Genomic DNA, 16,480 nt, shown 5'->3' with positions numbered 1-16,480 from the left:
GAAGTTCTTATCTTACTCATTGTGTTTTAGGATCTTAGAGAAGGAAGGAAGGAAGGAAGGAAGGAAAGAAGGAAGGAAGGAAGGAAGGAAGGAAGGAAAGAAAGAAAGAAAGAAAGAAAGAAAGAAAGAAAGAAAGAAAGAAAGAAAGAAAGAAAAAGAAAGACAGACAGGAAGGAAAGAAAGGAAAGAAAGGAGAAGAAGGAAGTAAGGAAAGAAAGAAAGAGTTTTATTCAGCTTTTCTCTTTTTAATTGAGAGGTTATGTATAAAATTATTTATGCATGAACAATATTTTTTGCAAATATTATTTGCTTAATGTACTCATGCAATTTTTTTTTCCTCATTGAGTTTATTGGTACATTTTAGGCATATAGTACAGTTACATTCATCACTGGGATCTTGTACCTTTACATGACAGGTCTTGATTCTCATTTTTTTCCCCTTGTCCCTGCCCTCCCTTCAACCCCTCCCTCCCCTCCCCATTTACAAACACTTTATTTCCATTTTTTCATTTTATCATATTTTTTTCTTTCCCTTATGACCTTTCCCCTACCCTTCTCACTTTCCCTACACCTGTAGCCCTTTTCTTCCTATTTCACATTGCCAATTATCTCATTAGGATCTTATGTACTATTATAGTTTTTCACACAACAGAGAATTATTTGGTATTTACACATGTGTGACTTATTTATTTCATCTAGGAGTATATCCTCAGTAGGTATCCATTTTCCTATGAATGAATTTAATTTCTCATTCTTTATGGCTGAGTAGTATTCCATTTTATAGAAAAACCACATCTTCTTTTTCCAGTTTCCAACTGATGGGCAAGTGGGCTGATTCCAAGTTTTAGGTATTACAAACTGTGCTGCTATACACATAGGTGTGCATATATCACTGTGATATGATTCTTTTAATTCTTTTGGAAAGATAACCAGCATGCAATTTTTTATTGTTTGTATTTTGTATTCTTTTAATGATGTATTAAGCTGATTTGCTTGCCTTGTCTTTGGAGATGAATTAGAGAAATACCTCTTTTTAATATATTATGTATTCATGTTTTAATCTGATTTACTCTGAGAATTTCCTTTAAAAACAGTCTGCCTTTACAGTGTCTTCTTTAAGTATAGTCAACTAGAAAGATCATAAAAGCACAGATATAGAAAATTATGACACACAGAATGTCAATCTATCTTTCTCTTTTGATTAATTCAACATGGAAATATGAAAGTATTTTGTTACTTAAAACTTTAATGACCCTTTAACTTTTTCTTAATAAGAAAGATATTAACTTTTTTTTTCTTTTTTGTGGTACTGGGAATTGAAGCATAGTCTTGCGCATGCTAGACATGTGTTTTAGTATTGAGCTACATCCCCAGCTCCATTTTATTTATTTGCTTGTTTGTTTTATTTTGATAGAGTACCCTAAATTGTCCAGACTGGCCTTGAACTTGAAATCTACCTGCCTCAGCCTCCTGAGTAGCTATTACAGAGGTGTACTACTCTATGTGGCCTTAGGTTTCCTTAAAAGATAACATATATAAAGATATATTGGATAGTTTTTCTGCGGAATAGTCTGATATAAACTACTCCATTTTTCTATGCATTTATGTAGTCATAGATATACATATTCATGGGCATATATGTAATAAAAGTTGAGACTGCATTGTCCAATTCATAATATATATAGTCTAACTTCCTGTTATTTAATTAAGATAATTGTTCATTTTTTTTTTCTTGAAGGTAACCTTCAAGGCATCAAGATATTCAGTTTCACCAGATTTAAAATATGTCCTTCTGGCCTATGATGTAAAACAGGTAAGAGAATATTCATCTTTGAGAAAAAACATTGTGATGCATTGAGGTGATAATTCATAATTTTATTTACCGATCTACTCAACTAAGGAATACTTTGTGTATTCAGTAACTACAGGGAGACAGTCATGTCCACATTGTATGAGGAAGGGTTAGAAACAATGTCTTTTTTCCATCCCTGGCTAAGGAGCGCTTGCAACCATCTCTCAGGTGCTCCCTGTGAATGTGTCAGAGCTTAACAAACTCAAAAAATAGCAACTTGTAAAATATTGAGGCTAAGGTTTACTTCATATTGGAGTGCCACTCTTAAGTGGATGAGGGGCTTTTCTACTGGCTATGATCTGAGGTGCATTATGTTTGTTCCAAAGGGACTGATGAAATGTTGTTCTACATTATTGGCAGTGGACTGATGGGTGAAAATTAAATGTAAACTTTGTAGTTGTAAACAATTCAGCTAGTGGGGCAAGCCATGAAATTAAATCTGAACAAATAAAACAGTCTAATTGCAATTAGTATTTTATTATTCCATTTTAGCTCCAGAGTACAATTAGAGTAATATGTATGGTTGTTGAGTATTTTGTACATAGATATAATTTGCTCCCGTTAAAAAGCAAAATAAATGTTCGAAAGGCAGTTGAACAAATTAGTTTCCATAGAGAGTAAATGACTGGAAATCATTCAGGAAAGTTTTATGAGTTTTAAGACACACAATAAAAATTTATGGACTTAAGGCAGGAAGTCTCACATAAGGCATTGAAAACCTTTGAATGCAATTAAACTTCCCAGTTCAAAAGAGCTGCTATTTGCTGATTTTAGATGTTTTGGAATATAAATTTTCTATATTTTTAGAAGAGTTTATGTTTTTACTCAAAATAATTAAAGTAAAATAAAATCGATGCAATGAAATATTGTAATAAAAGTCATTTTTTCATCTTGCATACTTTGGCCTTTTTCTTAATTTCTTTTGTGTTATCTGTAATCACAAATTTTGTAAATCATTGGTTATAGTAAGAAAAATATTTACTTTTATAAATAAAATATTGAAATGTTATAAAACATGCATTATGAACCTCAGGAAATTAAATTTAAAATTATTATTCTCATCACTTCTCGGCCTTTTGGCTAAGATCAAGTGCAAAATGATTACTCTCTTAAATTGACAATGAACTTTTAAAAAATCAGATCTCAGTCCTTATAATAATCAAGACTAGAAGTAGCAGAAAGGGAGATACAAAAATTAATGAAAGAGAATATTGAGTTCAGAAATAGATTTACACAAAAGTACCTAAGTAACTTTTGTCAAAGTTGCAAAGCAGTTCAATGAATGAAAGAGTCTTCAACAAATGGTGCTACCAAAGAAGCCAACCATTCTTAGTGGCAGAAAGAAAGCCTCTTTAATTAATAGTGTTGGAAACACTGGATTTCAACTTGCCGTATCTTTCCCCATACACTAAACTAAAATCCAAGTGGATTAAAGATCTAAATATTAAAAGAGAAATACTAAACTTGCTGGAAGATAAGTTAGGTAGAACTCTTGAAGACAATGACACAGCAAAAGATTTTATGAAGAAATATTCAATAGCATGGGAGAGTACAAACAATCAACAACTGGGATCTCATCATATTAAAAAGCAACTGCTCTGCAAGAGAAACCACCAACAGAGCTAAGGGATAACCTACAATGTGGGAAAAAGTTTTTACCAGTTGTTCCTCAGACAAAGGTCTACTATCTAAATGATATAAAGAACTCAAAAAAAATCAGGCCGCCCCAAATAGAAAGACCCAATTAAAAAATGGGCATCTGAAATGAACAGACATTTCTCAGATGAAGTTACAGCAGCAAATAAACATGAAAAAATGTTCAGCATCACTGGTCAATGGAGAGATGCAGATGGAAACAACACTGAGATTCCACCCCACCCCAGAAAGAATATCCCCTATCAAGAAATCAATCAATAACAAATGCTGGTAGGGTTGTGGGGAGAAAGGAACCCTTCATTGTTGATGGGAGTGCAGACTGGTGCAACCACCGTGGAAATCAATATGGAGATATGTCAAATAACTGGGAGTAGAAGTCCCATTTGACCCAGCTATTCCTATTCTGGATATCTTCTCAAAAGAATTAAAAGAATCACGCCACAGTGATATATGCTCACCTATGTTTATAGCAGTTTGTAATAGCTAAGACTTGGAAATAGTCCAGTTCCCGCCAATTGAGGACTTGATAAAGAAGAAACTTTTTTTTTTTTATGAAACAGAATACTACTCAGCTATAAATAATGAGAAACTAGAGATATTTATTGCTAAGTGGATGCACCTTTAGGCTGTACATTTTTTGTTGTTGTTTTTTTTTATTACCAAAAGAGATTGAACTCAGTCCTTGCACTTTCGAGGCAGTCTGTGGAAATGCTGAGCTAAATCCCTGGCCTGAGGCCATACTCTTAATTGAAATTAATAGAATACACATGTGTAAATACCAAATAGTTTCTGTGGTATGAAAAACTAAAAGTGAAAATAAGGATCAAAATGTATAATTGATATTGTGTAATAGGAAGAAAAGGTCTAAAGGAGTAGGGGTGAGGATAAGGGAAAAGAAAAATATGAGAAAAGCAAAAAAAAAAATGGAAACAAAGTCTGTAAATAGGGAAGGGTGGAGGGGGTAAAGAGAAGGCAGGGGCATGGGGAAACAATAAAAACCAAGATCTGTCATGTAAAAGTACAAGGTCCTAAGGATGCATGTAACTGTACTGTATACCTAAGATGTATCAATAATTTAATGGGGGGAAGAAAACACATGGTGCTGGAATAATTTGATATCCAGAAGTCAACCCCCTAGTAACAAACAAACGCATACACTCTACACTCACATCTTATACAAAATCTCAAAATTGATCATAAATTTAAACATAAAATGCAAATCTACACAATGGTAAAGAAAATGACAAAAAAAGTCTTTGGGATCGCAGGCTTGGGGAAAGCATTTGCAAATTGTGCAACAAAGAATACTCCAGAAGCTTTTTAATAAGAACAGATCCCACTTATTGACTGTTTGTGGTAATTCACGAGCAACTGAGGTTTTGTTCATAAAATCTTTTCCTACACTAATGTCTTCAAGAGTTCTACCTAATCTCTCTTCCAGCTGTTTTAATATTTACATTTAAATCCATTTCAATTTTTGTTTAGTGCATGGTGAGAGATATAGGTCTAGTTTTAATCTTTGGCAAGTGGCAACCCAGTTTTTCCAGCATGTTTGTTAAAGAGTCTATCTTTCCTTCAGTGGGGGTGTTTGGCTCTTTTGTCGAAGATAAGGTGGCTGAGTGTGTCTGGAGTTGTTTCTGCATCTTCTAATCTGTTCCACTGGACCTCAGGTCTGTTTCTTTGCCAGTACCATGCTGTTTTTATCACAGTAGCTTTGTAGTATAGTTTCAAGTTGGGGATTGTGATACCCCCTACCTTGTCTTTTTTGCCTAGAATTGCTTTTGCTATTCTAGGTCTGTTCTTGTTCCAAATGAAAAGAAACCAGCAACAGTGTGAAGAGACAACCCACACGTGGGAAAAAAAAAAAACTTTACCATCTGTTCCTCAGACAAAGGTCTACTATCTAGAATATATAAAGAGCTTAAAAAAAATCAGACCTCCCAAATTTAAAGACCCAGTCCCAAAATGAGCATCTCAAATGAACAGACATTTCTCATGCAAAGAAGTACAATTAGCAAATAAACATATGGATAAATGTTTAACATCACTGGTCATTACAGAGATGTAAATAAAAACAAGGCTGAGATTCCACCTCACCCCAGCAAGAATGGCTGTTATCATGAAATTAACCACTAACATGCTCGTCGGTGTGTGGTGAAAGAGGAATACTGCTCCACTAATGGTATTAGTGTAGACTGGTGCCACCACTGTGGAAGTCATTGTGGAGATACCTCGAAGAACTAGGATTAGAGGTCCCATGTGATCCATCTGTTCTCTTGTTGGGTATCTTCCCCAAAGATTTAAAAGAATCACACCACAGAGATATATGTGCACTTATGTTCATAGCCGCATAATTTGTAATAGCTAAAATTAGTAGCAGCCCAGTGGCCCATCAACTGGAGACTGGGTAAAGAAAATGTGATTTAAAATAAAATAAAATGGAGTACTACTCAGCCATAAAGAATGAGATGCATTCATAGCTAAATAGATGCAAATTGATGTGATACTCTTAAATGATATAAATAGGATACACATGTGTAAATAGAAAATCATTTCTGTGGTATGAGAAACTGAAAATGTACACACAGAGTAAAAGTTATAATAAACACTGTGAAATTGGGGGAAGAAGGGAAAGGGGAAGGGGAAATGGGAGTGTAGGGAAAAGGAAAGAAAGGAATGGAAGTAATATGAGAAACTGAAAAAATTGAAACATCTTTGTAAATAGGGAGGGATGGATGAGTTAAAGGGAGAGCAGGGGAAAGGGGGAAAAATGAGAACTAAGATAGATTATATAAAGGTGCAAATTTCCAATGATGACTATCATTTTGTACACCTAAAACATACAATGAAATTAATTTTTAAAAAAGAAAGAGTACTCCATTGCTCGTGAAAGATCCCACTGTGAGAATGAAAATATAGACTATAGGTTAAGAAAACATTTGCATTTCACATATTTGATAAAGGATCAGTGTTTATATATAAAAAATTCTCAAAACAGAATACTTAAAAGCAATAATAACAACAAAGCAACTATAAAATCAGAAATTGGACCTAGATGTTAAGAAACATCTCCCTGAAGAGACTGTATAGTCGACCAGTCAGCATATGAAAATATTTTAGCATCATTAGAATGAGCCTGCAGTGAACTCAGCATAAAGTTTTCCAATTGTTAAAAAGTGATAATTGAAGAAAACTTCCTAAAATGAAATTTTACATATATAAAAATCAGTTTGATCTATTTCATCAAATGTATAAATTATGCACAATCTTTATTTTTTGCCTCTTGTAAATTACTGACGAGAGGAGAATGCTTTAATTACCACTTTCATGTTTATACATTTATACAAATTGAGATAGTTTCCAAAGTACTATGGATGAGAAAGGTTAAAAAAAGAAAAAGATCACTTTTTAAACAAATGACTGTTATTAGTTTAATTGCTTTTTCATCCTTGTCAGTTTAATAGAAGAACAATTTGCAGTACTTGATTATGTCAGCTTGTCTCAGATAGAGCCATTAATAATCATCTTCCAACCATAATATGAATTTATTTTTTCTTCTTTTACTTAAATATTAAATTTTGATAATTTAGGTTTATATTTCAAGAAAATATATGATGCATAAAATATAAAAGTGGTTTGATGTTGTACATTTATGTAAAGTATGTCAAAATTATAAGAAAGTAGAATTCATAAAAAATCCCAAAGACCAATTTTCATGTCTTCATATGTGTTTTACTTTAAGAAAAATAAGAATACTTTTTGATAAAGCTCTCTCGGAGTTAGAGGAAGCCTTTCTTTCAAAATAAAATAAACTAAATTTCACAGCCCTATACAACTTCATTTATTCATTATCTACTATATGCAAAATATTGAAATAGATATTATGTAAGAAGTGTGTTTGTGTGTCTGTGTATGTGCAGAATTGAGCCATCTATTTCAAGAAGCACACAATTGGGAAGAGGTACTATGACTTAAACATGCATATCTACCATGCTGCATGATGCGTGATACATACGTTAATATCAAAGAAGAGAGAAAGTCCTACACTAGGTAATCATGTTGAAAAGAAAAGCATGTCTGGGCTTTGAAGGACAGGAAAATATGAATACAAAGTATTCTAGGTGGGCAGTCAACTTGAAACTTCAGGGAAGTGGCATTGTCTTTGAACTACAGCAGCCAGTTAGACTAGCACACAGGTAGGCAATTTAGAAAAAAAAAAACACAAAAAAACAGAGCTATATAAGAACCAAGATATGTCATGTGAAGGTATCGTGTAAAGGTACAAGAACCCAAAGATGAATGTAACTGTACTGTATACCTAAAATGTAACAATAATGGAAAACAGATTTTAAAAAAGCCACTCTTCCTAGTAAAAAACAAAACAAAACAAAACAAAACAACAAAAAAAAAAACAATAAACCCAAACATCACTATACAGTTTATACTAAGAAAATCATGGAAATAGTGAAACGTATTCCTTGGGTACTCTTTGTGTGTGCGCTTATGTGTCTGGGCATAATGCCCACTAATGAAGATGAGGAAAAAAAGCAGACATACAAAATCCAACCACCCAGATGTACCCATTGAAGTTAATTTTGGTGTGTAGTATTCCTTTTGTTCCTCTTTCTTTATAAAATAAGGAAATAAGAATTACCATATATTAAGCAGAGATGGTATTATTCTGCTTTTAGAAAGGAGAAAAGGAAGTCTCAGGGAAGGTGGAAGAAAAAGATCAGACAGATTTAGAAATATATCCCAAATGTTTTTAAGTAGGAAAGAATAGCTGCACACCAGTAAAGTGCTTTGTGCTGATTTAGTATTCGTTTTCATTCTAAGACACATAGACTAAAACAGAAAAACTTAAGCAAAAGGTTGAACTCCAAGAAAACACAGATTATCTTATTGTTGGACATGAGCTCTTTCAAAACATATTTCATATTTTCAAAATGTTTTGAGGGCTGCAGACATAGCTCAGTGCAACAGCACTTATTTAGTATGCATGAGGCCCTCGATTTGGTACTCATGGGTTCTAAATAAACAGATGCTGATCACTTTACTGCACTGACATAAATGCAATACAAGATGAACAATTCTACAATATATAACTTAGTGGCATTTAATAAATTCTCAGCATGCACAATCACTAACTGTACCTATTTCCAATGCATTTTTTTTTTCTTTTTCTCACATTTATTCCTTTCCCTTCTTTCCTTTGCCCTATGCCTTCCACTTCCCCTTCCCCTTTGGACGTTTTCTTCCTATTTCGCATTATCTATTGTTCATTTTGATCCTTATTTATACCTTTTGTTTTTCACACTAGAGAAACTATTCAGCATTTAAATGTGTGCTATTTATTTCACTTGAGTTTGGCCTCACTATACGTCCACTTAGATATAAATGTCTCAGCTTCTCATTCTTTATGGCTGAGTAATACTCTATTTTATAAAAACACACAAACAAAAACAAAAGAACTCCTCTTTATCCAGTCTCCCATGCGTTTTATTTGTTCATTTAGTTTTGATACTGGGGCTTCAAAAGAGGACTATGCACCCGCTGAGCGTGTGTTCTGACATTAATCCACTTCCATCCCGTCAGCATTTGTCCCCCCAAAATCCTCATATCCTTCCACCAGTCGTTCCCCATTCTCCCCTACCCCACACTCTTGTAAGTACTGCTCCTTTTTCTGCCTATGTGGACATCCATATTTTGGGTATTTCAAAAATGGAAGTGTACAATGTGCGACCTTTTCCATTTAACATCACGCTTTCAAGGTTCACCTATTTTGTAACATATAGCAGGTTCTCATTCCTTTTTGTGATTGAGTACCCTCCATTCTAATTATGTAGCACTATTTGCTTAGCAATTGAAGAGCACTTGTGATTTTTATTCATTTTGGCTCATATGAATAGCATTGCTGGGAACCTGTGTATACAATAGCAGGTGTTGTTGAGTACATGTTTCCACTTTGAGGGCTTATATTCCGACTGAAAATAAATGTAGGTGCTTTTTTGTACTACACTCACCTTATGCCAAAGTCTTTACATGCACACCCTTAATCCTCAAAATGTCCATTGCATATGGCTTGAGTTCGTTTTTATTAGCGAAAATACGGAGCTTAGGGGATTCTCCAAATAATTCAGTATAAATCAGGGTTGAAAACGTTTTTCTTGGAATAGAATCTCACAGTGTCTCAGCTCAGCAAGCTAGCATCTCCATATAACGGACACTCACTAGAAAAGGAAAATTTTCTCATCTTCAACTATATCTCCTGAAGCAGAAACTTTGGGGTCAATCCCAGCAATCTTGTTTAACAAGATCCCCGGTGATTTTGATGCGCACTCAAGATTGAGAACAACTGATTTAGAGGAACTGATTTACCGAATCAGCCAGAATCTATCCAGGACCTGGACAAAGGTGTAGAAAAAAATATTACTTAAGGAAGATAACCCAGCACTTTTTCTGAAGTGCTTCAAAACAATTTATTCCTGCCTTTCAATGTCCAATTTGTTTTTTCTGACTTTGGATACTGATCTGGCCAAATTTATTCTTCCAGGTTGATGCTTAATTAGTCAAGTTACAATTAAAAGTGGCAAAGTGAGGGTATGCTTGGAATTTGGAGCAAAATGTTTCTACAAACACATTGTGCATGTTTAAATCTTCATTGGCATGCGATATACTCACGAGAGCTTGCACATACCATGCTTCATGAATACATATAAACTCAACACACACGTTACCAACGCCAAGTATAGGGAGCAAAGCTTTGCTGTGCTGCCTTCCAGTTTCTCCTACGACATAGGACCATTGTCTAAAGTCTGAACAGTTTATATTAATTTTACCTATTTCCATATCTTCTATATAATTCATACATTGTAAATTCGTGTGTGTCTTCTGCTCAACCAGTGTTTGCAAGGCTTACCCACCTTTTCCAGTATTGCTTGGTAAATTATCATTACTATGAGTGTAGTAATCCATTGCATATATCACAATTTACCCTCTCTAATGTTGATTAGACTACAAAACTGTACATGTGAATACATTTTTGTGTTTTATGATTTCTCTGACTGTTCTTCTTTGTGTAAGGTACTCTGTGTCTTCTGTGGCATCTGTTTCCAACAGGGATTATATAAGAAAGAAGACACATTTGCCACGCCCTCAAATTGTGCCACCAGCATGAGAACTGTGTTGAAATTTCCCACAGTTCCTGCTTTTTGGCTATTAAAACATTTGCAGAGGAGAAAGAATTAGGGATGATAACTTGCTTACGTGGCGCCTATTTCACAGCGTGGACTTTCTCCCATCCTTGTTTTTTTAGTTACACCAGCATTTTGAGAAAAGTTCTTATTTGTCTTCACAAATGTATTCTGTACTCTGATATAACTGTTTTTTCATTTACTTGTAATCATATCAATGGGTTTTGATTAATTGGAAGAGAAAAATTTGGATTACATGTATTATTTCTAATACAAAGATAACATTTGTCATACTGTCCCACTAGTATTTTGATGTTCCCCACATCAGAGTAAATTGTTCCTCTGCTATTCCATGTCACATAGTCAAATAATTTGAATCATATATATGTATGTATATATGCATGTATATATTTTAATGAATTTAGAAGTATTGATCCCATGAGTGATTTAATAGTTACAAGTCAACACTATTTTTTGGATATATTTTTAAAGGTAAACATAAAGTAGAGAAAAATATTTAAAATTTGTATGTACAAATTTTTATTCACAGCTTTCTTACTGCTTAAATTTAAAATACAGGTTAAACAGGCTCATTATTTTACATAGTGAATGTCCTCTGTATTGTTTATGTTTGTGGTCAAAAAATGGAATTTCCTGTTTCAGCATCATTACAATTGCCCTTTATACATAATAGTAGAAAAATTTGCATGATAATTACCCTGATTACAAAAGTGGTCATTTAATTATTCTTTTAAATCTTATCTAATAAAGGGAATTTACCAATTTTACTTGTATTGCATAGCTCTCTTGGTATCTGTCCTGCAAAATGGATTCTGTACAGAATGGCATTTTCACTGTCTGGATAGATGCTTTTGTTTCAGTTTGTGTTTTGCTCAGGTCTGTAATAGACAATCTTTGTTATGACAAGTATCTACTTTAACTAAGAAGTAAGTACTTGAAATGAATCCTGTATGCGCTACTGCTTGAAAAAGTAACTCTTCTCTAGTGAGTTATTTAATGAAATTCTCATTGCTTTACAATTGCAGAGACATATTGAAGAAATTAGTTTTAATCTATGGTCTGATCATGGGGTTGTCTAGGCTGCTAAGCTTCATACATTTGGGGTACACTAATATATCACATCATCCTATTAACAATAAACTAAATGATAATACAATCTAGAAAAGTGACTATATTATTAATGGGTGGCAGTGATACATAGTTCATCCTGAAATCCACCTATCTGTTAGGGACTAAATTATATACACTTTTTCTTATTTATCTTTGCTCCTGATAAACTGTCATTGTAGCTGAAATTCTTGTTACTAGGGAGAGATCTAATACAGCATAAAAATATTTTAAATCGTCCTCACATACACACATTAAAGCACAGATATTGAAAGCCCCCATGGAAAAGAAAGGAAGAATAGCAGGAAGAAAGGTATAGGGGAAGAGAAGAAAGAGATTCTGAGAAAGCTGCTCAGAAGCCAGTATTTACAACTTCTTTGGGGGGGTTTTTTGAGACAGGGTCACACTGTGTAGTTGAGATTGACCTGGAACTCACTACGTAGCCCAGGCTGGTCTCAAACTCTCAGCGATCCTCCTGCCTCAGCCTCCTGAGTGCTGGGATTACAGACGTGCACCACCACACCCGGCTTTTACAACTTTGTAAAATAGTTTTTAATGTGTTTATCAGTTTTTCACTAATTCAACCACATATTTTAAAATACCATTCTTGGGCTGGGGATTTACCTCAGTGGTTCTGCTGCCTGACTCGCAAGTACAAGGTCCCGAGTTTGATCCCCAGTACCCCCCAAAAAAATTCTTTTTACTTTAAATACAATATTTATGTAGCATAAATAATCTTTAAAAAAATACTTTATTTGCCTATCCTTGCATCATGCAGACAAACTTGAAACAAACTAAACTCTAGTTGGATAAATCCCCATCAATATCTGTTACTTATTTTCACTACCATCAGATGAGTGTACAAGAAGGTGTAATAACCCATTTTCCTGTGGTGTATTGCTTGGCAAATAATTCTCTTGCAAATTTAAATACAAAATTTAAATAGGCTTAAAATGGACAAAAATAGTCCGTATGTGTTTGAGAAATAGTAAGTTGAATTAGATTCTGCAGAATTCTCCATTTTTTTCTTCAGAGAGAATTTAATAAGCACACCTGTATTATAATTCATCAAATAGAAAAAAACAGATCAATTACACCCCAAGTTAATTTGCTTACACCTCACTTTTTAATGGATTCGTGTGTATTAATAGAGAACAAAAGCATAATTGGAAAATTCTGTGTTAGCAAAAACCTAGCTTTCTAAGCAGCAAGATCTTGCCCTGGTCACCTAAGACTGCATTTAGACCAAATTTAATGCATACAATGTAAATTATTGCAATCATGGCTTCTGTGGTCAGACATTTGAGAGGGCTTGCCTGTGCATGTCCTTGACATGTCTTTTATGTGTCTGATGCCTGACTTAGGAGCTGCAGCCCAAGACTGGCCTTGCAAAGTGGTTCATTCACATGGCTGGCAAGTCGCTACTGGTTGTTGGCTGATCCATGCAGCCATTTTCTCCTGAAACTCTTGGGAGTTTCCACGGCAGGAGTCCCGCTTGAGTGTCTTGGTGATGTGCTCTATGACTTCCCCAGAGTAGGTGATTCCACAACATCAGGCACAGTCTGCAATCCCATTTTTGATCTTTTGATCTAAGTGTAAAACAGGCACTGTCTCAGTACTAGTTATAGCCTGTTTGTCACAGAGGAACAGCTCTGATTCCAAGTGGGAGTAATATTTCCACGGCAGGAGTCCCGCTTGAGTGTCTTGGTGATGTGCTCTATGACTTCCCCAGAGTAGGTGATTCCACAACATCAGGCACAGTCTGCAATCCCATTTTTGATCTTTTGATCTAAGTGTAAAACAGGCACTGTCTCAGTACTAGTTATAGCCTGTTTGTCACAGAGGAACAGCTCTGATTCCAAGTGGGAGTAATATATAAAAGTTAGATGGCCCCGAAATTGCCCAAATAGTGATGCCTAGAAAATTTAGATGAACTTTATGAATGAAGGCATCTATTGATGTAGCATAAGATGTCACTATTCACATGGCCATATGCTTAAGTGAGATTTAAGCAAGTAGAATAAAGAATGCTTATCATATTTTGTAGGAGCAGATTGGAATACAGAATTTATTTAGTGGACTACAGAGTTATTTTTATAAATAACATAGAAGAGTTAATGCTGGTGAATACAGTTAAAATTTATAGTGGCTACAGAGAATTTAAGCAAGCAGTGTGTAAAGTTTTCTTAAAATATGAAAGTAGGAATAGTAATTGGTTAAATTTGATGTGTGTGCATGTGTGTGTCTGTGCGTGTGTTTGTGTGTGTGTGTGTGTGTGTGTGTGTGTGTGTGTCTGAGAAAAGAACCTAGACCCTTGTGCATCAGCAGGCAAGGGCTTTGTCACAGAGCCTTACTCCCAGCCTCTAATTCTTACTGAAGTTAAGGTGAGAAGTGAATCTTAAAAACACAAACCTATTTTTAGGATGAGGTCATAAAAAGAAAGTATCTAGAACTGTTTTGCCAGTAACATTGACACCAGTCATATATATCTACTGTCCACTTAAAATGTGGCTCTATGAATTGAGATGGAAAATACACTCTTAAAATTTTGATAGCTTAGGAAAAAAACCCACAAAAATAACAGGCCATATTTTGAAATAATATATTTGATATATTGGGTTAAGTAAAATATCAATAGATTTCACAGTCTTTATCCTTTATTAATATAGCTACTAAATTAAACATACATTCAAGACTTGTATTACATTTCTGTTTCTCACTGCTGCTCTTCAACACAGGAAGTGACAACTGCATTGCTATCACTGCCAGTTGGAGAATGCCTGGGTATTGTTCGGAGTAGGAGAATGTGAAGGACACAATCATCATTCCTAAAGATTTAGGGACTTCAAGGAAAGAAATCACAATATACTTGCTGCCGTAGATTTAGCTCAGTGGTTCCAGTGCCTGCCTTGCAAGTGCAAGCGACCCGAGTTCCAGTCCCAGAACAAACAACTACAACAAAAAAATGTATTTGCAGAATGAAAGAAATATAGTGAGAATTAGATACAAGTATTGAGTGGTGATCACAAAAGTATAAATTATATGTTTCTTAATGTAAAATTAGGACCATTTATAACAAATGACATCAGGGTCAGAGATTTTGGTTTCTTTTACAGTTGATTTTCCACTAATACAGGATGCAGTGCAGAAGGCAGCAATATTTCTTTGTTTTTAGAGAGTTTAAAAATATGGATTGATAGCTGCCCATCATAAGTACTGTGCAAAGAAATCTTACACATTTGAGCTATGTTGGTATAGTTAGCTTTCAGTGTCTTCCATTAATCTTAGAAGGATACCAGTTTCGCTTATGAAATACATCATACCATAAATACAGATAGAAAGAGCTATTACTTGCCAACTAATAGGTCGTTTAAAATCTTATGAATTATATCATCTGTAATGCTTCTAACTATGAGGTCACTCAAAAACAGTAGATGTTATGCCATTTAGTCATGTGAAATTTGAAATATGAAGTACAGAATAACATTTTACAAAACAATAACAAGAATGATTCTTAGTGGAAATAAAAAACTTGACCTAAAAACAAAAACATATAAAAAAATCCAGAAACCGTCTTCTGATTATTATAATGCAATAATTTCATGATTTGTAACTGTAGTTGACACTAATTAACTTTTAATTGCTTTCTTGTTGTCTACTTTAAAAAGAAACACAGTTGAAGATAGTATGTTGTTAAATTAACTAGCTCAAAGGTAGCATGTAGCATGGGGAGCCTCTTCATGCGCCCAATGGAAAGGACCTTCGTGTTTCTGAGCAAGAAGGAACTAGAGATTATAATTAGAGTCATGAGACCAAAGCAGATATATACTGCTGGAGTAAGAAAATGATAATTGCCTCCAAATTTTATCTTTATTAGTAAGAAAAGTAGTTTCATCAGAATATGGGATTTTATTCATTATATTTCAGCGTACCTGCAGTCTTTATGAAATATGGCATTATCAAATTTAATTGTATTTATATCTGACTATGATTAATTTATATTTTTACGTATGTTTTCCCTGTGTCCTTGAGGCCATTCCCTGCTCTAAACAGTTCTAAATCTGCATGGTACCTCTGTTGCCAGTGTGACGTAGGTGAAGATGATCATCATCTGTTTCTGGAATAAGTGAATGACTGGGGACGGAGAACAAAGCTTATTCTTCATTCTGTCTCAAGGAATATGTGTCAATATCAGAGACATTTTATGGGCTGATGAAAAAGCAATGGTGTCTGTATGAATTTATTCTTTGTAAAGTGATAAATAATCTGGGTGTGGTGACACATGCAAGAAATTGCATTAAGGCAGGAGGGTTGCAAGTTCAGTGCCAAACTGGGCAATTTCCAAATAAAAGCCTTATGGATGTGGATCAATTGTAGAGTACTTGTCTGCCAGTGTGAGGCGCTGAGTTCAGTCCTGAGGAGACAGAAAAGAAAAGAAGAGGAAAACAAGGGAGGAGAAGGAAGATTAAATAATTTCTTTCCATAGAATTCCAAAATGGTTAATGATTTCCAATACAATAGCATAGCTTTGTCATTATTGCTTTTCCTTATAAAAATTTTAAAACTATGGGCCAGGGATTTAGCTCATTTGTTCCACTGCCTGCTTCCCAAGTGTAAGATCCCAAGTTCAATCCCCAGTACAAAAAAAAAA

At 34.4% G+C, this 16,480-nt stretch overlaps 1 protein-coding gene across 4 annotated transcripts in view; it reads left to right on the top strand.

Moving 5' to 3' along the window:
- The window catches only part of Dpp10 (dipeptidyl peptidase like 10), a 1,319,241-nt gene that overhangs the window by 1,027,211 nt on the left and 275,550 nt on the right, over positions 1–16,480 (top strand). For all 4 annotated transcript variants that reach the window (XM_033757133.1, XM_033757135.1, XM_033757134.1 and 1 more), the window contains exon 5: positions 1,739–1,813. In XM_033757133.1, the coding sequence (XP_033613024.1) occupies positions 1,739–1,813 (75 nt within the window). The remainder of the gene's footprint in view (positions 1–1,738; positions 1,814–16,480) is intronic.

The sequence above is a fragment of the Fukomys damarensis genome, unplaced genomic scaffold (genome assembly GCF_012274545.1).
Source record: "Fukomys damarensis isolate Sample0158 unplaced genomic scaffold, DMR_v1.0_HiC HiC_scaffold_29, whole genome shotgun sequence".
Classification (NCBI taxonomy): Eukaryota; Metazoa; Chordata; class Mammalia; order Rodentia; family Bathyergidae; genus Fukomys; species Fukomys damarensis.
The sequence above is the reverse complement of the archived record's forward strand: the minus strand, read 5'-3'. Positions and strand labels throughout refer to the sequence as shown.